Source organism: Quercus lobata, chromosome 9 (genome assembly GCF_001633185.2).
Source record: "Quercus lobata isolate SW786 chromosome 9, ValleyOak3.0 Primary Assembly, whole genome shotgun sequence".
Taxonomy (NCBI): Eukaryota; Viridiplantae; Streptophyta; class Magnoliopsida; order Fagales; family Fagaceae; genus Quercus; species Quercus lobata.
This window is the reverse complement of record NC_044912.1, coordinates 52305435-52312534: the sequence shown is the minus strand read 5'-3', so window position 1 is coordinate 52312534 and position 7100 is coordinate 52305435. Positions and strand designations below refer to the sequence as shown.

The following is a 7100-nucleotide window of genomic DNA, read 5'->3' as shown; positions in this document are numbered from 1 at the left end:
CCTTGGAGTCTCATCGATGGTGTTGACCAACCCCTTTTCCTGATAAACCTCACTGCTCCTTTCTCTGTCCACCGAGGTCAGTGTCATGCTATCCAAAGTCTTCTCCCCGAGGTTTTGCACATCAGGCTTTCTTTTGTCAGTCCCCACCGTTTCATACCTCGACGTCTGTGCCTTTGAAAACCGGTAATCGTCGTCCAGTATTCTCCCTCACACGCCTACACCTTCATCCTTTTTTGCATAATGTTGTTCCCATCCTGATCTCCTCACCGGTTCATCTCTCATCCATGCACTGTACTGAAGCTCTCCCATTTTGCCGGTTTTGTCTAACTCTTCTTTCTGCGTGCAGTCCTTCAAGTCATTTTCCAACAGTCCGCAACGGTAGCAAAAATTTGGAAGGCGCTCATATTTGAAGAGCACCCACCAAGCCACCCCCTCATCTACGTTTATCTTTCTTCCTCGTATAAGCTTGCGAGAAACGTCTATCTTGACACGAACTCGAAGGCACTTTCCCCACTGAACCCTGGAGTCAGCCACATCCACCTCCAAAACTTCACCAAGACTAGCCCCGATGGCCATCCCTGTTTCTCTTGTCCTATGTTTCAGGGGCAGATTGTACATTTGAACCCAAAAAGGATACCACCTGAGTACAATATCCTTTGGGTCTTGGTCTCCGTCAAAATCCTGGAGTAGAACCAGTTGCTTCTCATAATGCCACGGGCTCATCTCCAAGACTCTCCTCTTGTCCCGTTCATCGTCAAACTCCACTAAAAACATCTCCTCTTCAATCACCAAAATACTAATGCTCTTATTTGGCTTCCATAACATCCTAACATTTTTCCTTGGTGCATCCAGGATAACTCCTCTGCGTGATAAGACCTTCATAACTAAGCAGTTCTTTCCTCTTTCGTTTGCAGCCTTAGAACATTCTCTCCCTAGGTTAACACTTTTCTCTTCCTCTTCCGTGACCTTTAACTTTTGCCATAGAAACTCAAGCTCTTCCGCCATTTGAAAACAAAACCACCAAACTCCCCTGACCTCACCACCCCGAAACAGGGGGAAAATCACTCAACTCCCACAAGCACCTATAGGACACCAACTGCTGCTACGTGCCTAAGGCTCGAGAGCACTCATTGTTGGAAAATCACTCAACTCCCACAAGCATAAGTTGAAATATTTGAATCCACGTGTGTTGTAATACATTCTCATAGCTACTTATATGCTACATGGCATATGATTAATAATAATAAAAAAGCTGTTATTTAGATATCAGTAAAAGAAATGTTTATATGGAAATTACCTATCTTGTAAATGTCATCCGGCGATATTGGCCAATTCTCTCAAAGCATCTCTCCACATTTCAATCTCCATTAAAATCTTGTTAAGACGTTTGTGATCAATAAAGGATTTTGCAAAAGCTCCTGTCTGTTTTCATACATCAGATGGATCCACATCATAAAAAACTGGTATAACTATCATTTCATTTTCTTTCATGCATCGGATAATTTCTACAAGCTCATCCAAACACCATGTCGAAGATGCATAGTTTCTTGAAAGAATTACAATAGCAAACCTTGATTCATTTATTGCTTTCAAGAGCTCTAAAGAAATAGGTTTTCCTCTCTTAAGTTTTTCTTCATCCTTAAAGGTCAAAATGCCATTCCATTGCAAAGCAACATATAGATGGTCGGTAAAATTATTATGAGTGTCATCACCTCTAAAACTAAGGAAAACATCGTATTTCCACTGTATATTTCTTTTTTTTTTTGCAACCACCGAGATTTTAAAGAAGAAGAGGATGATGATATGGCTTCTGGAGTGCTCGTGAAAGAAGTACACTAGCAAATCTTGAACGACATGTTTAATTTAAACTAAAGAAATTACAAACAAAACAATTAGAGAAGAAGAAAACTATTTGATGTGTGTTTTTAACTAAAGAGGGATAGACGAAATAAATGCATGTGAAAATGAGAATTTTCATATATTTTAGGACACAGCTTGTGTACTAGCACATTGATATACGAACACATGTTCGCATCCCAACCTATCCCTAATGCATTGGACATAATTCTATCCCAATTTTTTAAAATGGAATTGTAGCAGTGAGTTTAAGTACCCGTTTGTTTTAGCTTTTAGAAGCCAAAACACACTTTTTGAGAGCAAAAATGAAAGTCAGGCATTTGGTAATGTTTCAAAACGTGCTTTCTCAAAAAAGCTTCGTTTTGAAATGCAAAGAATTGAGCCAAAACGTGCGGGCAGGTTTGAAGAGCTTTTGCAAACGTAAAAGCGCTTTTGATCAATATTACCGTTGGAAATGCAAGAAATGACCCAAATTACCCTCATCTTACTAACCACAAAATACACTGAAAACTAAAGACAAACACAGAAAATAAGAGAAATTACTTGTGAAGATCAAGGTGAAGAAGTGCGTGGGTGTGGGTTGAGAGAGGTATTGAAGATTTTTGGTGAAATTAAGAGAAATTACCTATGAAGATCAAGATGAAGAAGTGCATAGGTGTGAGCTGTGTGTGGTTGAAGTTAGAGAAAAAGAAAAGAATAAAGAAGATCGAGGTGAAGAAGTGCGTGGGTGTGGGCTGTGTTGCTGAATGTGTGGAGGAAAGTAGAGAAAGAGAAAAAAGAAATGGTATGTTCTGGAATGAAAGTGGACGAAATGGTGGTAGTCTGGTGAAGAAGAAAAGTATAAAGAAAAGTTAAAAGTGAAGATAGGGAGAAGATAAAGAATACGTGTGTGGAGGAGAAAAAAAGAGGAAAAAAAATATAAATAACGTGTGGATGAAAGAAAAAGAGATAAAAAGAAAAATAAAATAAAGAATAAAAAATTAAAACTAAGAAATGCTACTATAATATTTTCACAATAAATCTTAAGTGGTGGGTTGTTACTAGCTAATACTAGTGAAAAAAAATAATTTAAGTGATGTGCTCAAATTAAAATCAGTAACAACTTACCATGTATGATTTGTTGTGAAAATATTGTAAAAATATTTTTACAACAAATTTTAGTTAACAATATTTTTACAACAAATTTTAGTTAACAATAAATTATTATTGTTGTTATTATTATTATTATTATTATTAAGTAGTTTTTTTTTTTTGAGTAAGTATTATTAAGTAGTTGATTTAAGTATGAAATAAACCCCCTTATATATACATTGTCCTTTTTGATAATTTACAACTCAAACCGCCACTTTTATAAGTGTTAGCCAAATACTTAACTTTTTCAAAAGAAAAAACATACGGTTAGGAGCTGGCATAAAAGGCCAGACTTACGCCACCAATCAATGTTTGCCACATCATACATTTAATGAAAAACCAATGCACCCTATCACACACAATTATATTCCTCACACACGTATCAGAGAGCAAACTCTATCAAACACGCCTAAACCTATTCCATCTACTCCTCTGCTCTTACCACTGGACCGGAGCTCCACCCTGCCGTTGGCGCCGCCACACACGTCATTCTGGAGCTAGCGCCACCACACCGAACCTTAAGGTTTGTTCTGATTTCTGTTTATTGTTTGATTAGTTATTTCCCCAAACCTTGGGTTTTGAAATTTTGATGGGTTTGGGTTATTTTTTTTATATCAATTTGTTCATAATGGTATGGGTTTTGTTGATTTGGTATGGATTTTGCTTTTTTTTTTCTTTTTTTTTCTTTTTTTTTGGGTAGTATTTTCATGGGTTTTGGTTGGATTCTAAAGTGGTAGGTTTAAACCTAAAAAAATCTGATTGTACCAAATGAGTTTGCTGACAAAGAGAGTGTCGTTTCATGTAATTCTGAGCCTCAATGACAGAATTTGCTATTATTTGCTACCTTAAATGAAAAAGTAAATCATCTTGCCAAACTTAGTTTAGAGAATCCTGTTATGATTGGCATTGATGACAAGAAGATACAATCTGTATTATCATTTGAAGGATACAAGTAATATATTGGAAACCATGATAAATCTGGGGGGAGGATGCAAGTAACTAGTTTCTCTGGAATGCCTAATACTGAAAAAATATCAGCTTTGAAAGTTATTTGAACCAGGGTCATTTAATTGTGACCAATATGATGGTATTGGGACCATCTACAAAACTTCTTATGGTTCTTGCACTAATCTGCATTTTTTTAGTAACATAATGTTTTCAATAAGTTTTAGCTCAAATGACATCCTGTAAGTACTAAGTACAAGATGATGGGTAATGTGGTGGGTTGGGAGTGTGTGTTACTTACCAGTTAAAAGATAATAAAAGCATTAAATTAGAACCTGTATTAAATCAGAGCGACGGATACAAGTTTCTCAAGCATATGAATATTTAAATCCACAAATTTCATGCCTATATACATACATTTTCTACCCTTAAATTCATGCATAACATGTATTTTCTTTCAAAGTAGTATGTATGTATTTGCATTTGTGTTTATTTTTTATAAAGCACTACTTTGAAAGTTCTCTGTTTTGCAAAGAACCTGCTTGTTTATAAAATTTAGATGGCTTTCTGTGTCTCATTCTTGGTTCTTTCTTTCCTTTTTAATTGTTATCTTCTAAGAGAAAATTTGCATTCTGGCACTTGCTTTCAGGTTTATATACGAGGATTGGTCCATGACTCACACCGCAGCAAAATTGAAGTACCCGTACTATTGGGATGAACACTGCTTCCAATCACCTCCTAAAGATGAACTGTAGTTTTTAAGCAATGACTTGTGCATAGTGCTAACACACCAAATTAGCCTTTCATTTGCTAAAAATAAATGATACTTCAATATTCATCAGAAAATAGACAATAGAAGTTTCAGTTATTTTTTATGTAATGTTCAGAGTTAACATTCTAGATTCGACATAGGTGTATGATAGATATTAGAATTATTAACAATATTTTTTTGTTTTCCTTTCTACCTTTGGGAACTATTCGATGTAATGCAACAAGAAATTCTGTGTCCTTGTTTACATTATTATGAGAAGAGAAAAAAAATGCTAGTTTTAAAACATATCATATGGGACAATTATTCTGAAGCGTAAAGATTCAGATCTATCATATCTATATTTCTTTGAAGCGAAAATCATCAAGAGTGGTTTCTTAAAAATAAATAAATAATAAATAATAATAAAAAGAAGCATTAATGCAATTCTGCTCACAGTACATAATTGTCCTTTACAATTGACAAAAAAAAACGCTCCCTAATATTCATGGTAAAACCAAACACAAAGAGGGCTAAAACCCAAAAAAATCAAGACAAAAAAAAGAGAGGATATGAAGGTTGATGATTCTCTAAACAGTTAGTACTTAGAACATAACAGGGATGCTACAATCATCCCTTCTTTTTAGTCAAGCTTCGCTGTTCAGCCTCTCCCTCTGCAACCAGAACACAGAACTCTGAACCAAGCATCTCATGTATATCAAGATTCAGAGAGCTACTCAGGTTCATGGTATCCCTGATCACTTCGATGGTTATATTGAAGCCTAAAATAGATAATACCCGGACAGCATTTGCAATCCACATATGCTCTGCCTTGTCTCTATCAGAGTGTGTGTTTGTTCTTGCTCTTTAAGACTAATGGAATTTTTATTAGATTTAATATTCTGTTGCTCAAGTTTGCTTGCTTGATCCTCTACCATATCATCTTTGGCTTCAACATGTTCACCAACCCAAATGAATCCATTACATCCGAGTATTAAGTCAACTCCGCACTGTTCTAGATGGTGGAAATGCTGCTTGCGTCTCCTCACTAGATAAGAAGGAACTGTGAGCAATTGACCCCTCTCAAGCTGTCATGAAAAAATTACGATCATTAACAGATAAAAGGCTATGAAACTGAACCAACCAGAGACACAACAATGAAAAAGATGCTAGGAGTTATTTAGCTTGATCAATGGGAAAAAAAAAATACTGCTAGAGAACCTTTAGCTGCTTCAATTCATCATGTGAGTAAATTGATGCGTTGCACACCTAGAGTTGCTCTAGAAGTAAAAACTCTAGCTCCAGAAATAAGAGTGAGGGATGGAATGCCGAATGCACTTGCTTTTTAAAATTTAGGAAAATGTATCTTATAAAACAAAATCTTTATTTCCTTGCACTACAAATTTCAACTATTAAGATATTTAATAGAAGGAACCTATCCGGAACTTTTTTGTGAGTTCCAACTGCTCTTGCTTCTTCTATGTAAAACGAGCTAGTCAACAATTATTTCCTTCTTCACGTTCTACGTCTGAATGTAGAAGTTTATAAATTATGAAGAAGACAAACCTTGCCATACTTCTGACTTCTTGCTTGGAGGTGTAAGCCATCCTGCTGGATTCCATAGACTTCAGCCTAGGAAAAGAAGTAAAATTTGTCAAAAAAGATTGATCATTAATTCATGCTTGCTGGAATAGGTCAATGATGAGAAGTGTGTGTAAGACATATATAAGCAGTTATAGAATAATTGAAATTCTAGATGGATTCAGAACATCCTCTAAGTTGTTCTTTGAAGCCCACATTACCCTTTTGAATTACATCATTAGATAGCATCTTCTAATGCCATTAGAAAACATCAAACATAGGATTGTTTACCTGGTGAGCATTGCTAACAGGGATATGAAATGTGCTATTAGAATATATTTTAAACTCTTGAGGCTTTCTAGGGCCAAAATGGCCAAATGGCCATAAAATCCTAACTATATAGTTAATAGTTCTAGTTACCAAATTATATTATTTACTAGCATCTTGAGTCTAAAAGACTCGATTTTGGCTTATAAACCGTGTGTCAGAGACTCGATTTTCATGGTCTAATCATTTCCGATGTGACATATTTTTCCACGTGGTGACCACATGAAAATCGAGTCTCTAAGACTTGATTTGTAAACCTTATAAAGGTCAAAGAGAACCCAGATCTAGAAGAACCCAGAGAAAAAAAAAAAACAAAAACAAACAAACAAACAAACAAACCAGAAACAGAGAGAAGAACCCAGGTCGCGTGCGCCGTGCGCGACCCAGGCTAGGCAGCGCGGTGCGCGGTGACCCAGGCCAACCGATCCAGGTTCTTCTCTGATGTTTTAGGTTCTTCTCTCTTTCTGTTTCTAGTTTTTTTTTTTTTTTTTTTTTCTCTGGGTTTTTCTCT

At 35.8% G+C, this 7100-nt stretch overlaps 1 protein-coding gene across 1 annotated transcript; it reads right to left on the bottom strand.

The window, feature by feature from the left end:
- Positions 1-207: 207 nt before the first annotated feature.
- On the bottom strand, positions 208-1005 carry LOC115961993 (uncharacterized protein At4g02000-like). Its single transcript, XM_031080871.1, has one exon. The coding sequence runs from the start codon at positions 1003-1005 to the stop codon at positions 208-210; it is 798 nt and encodes a 265-aa protein (XP_030936731.1).
- Between the last annotated feature and the right edge of the window lie 6095 nt (positions 1006-7100).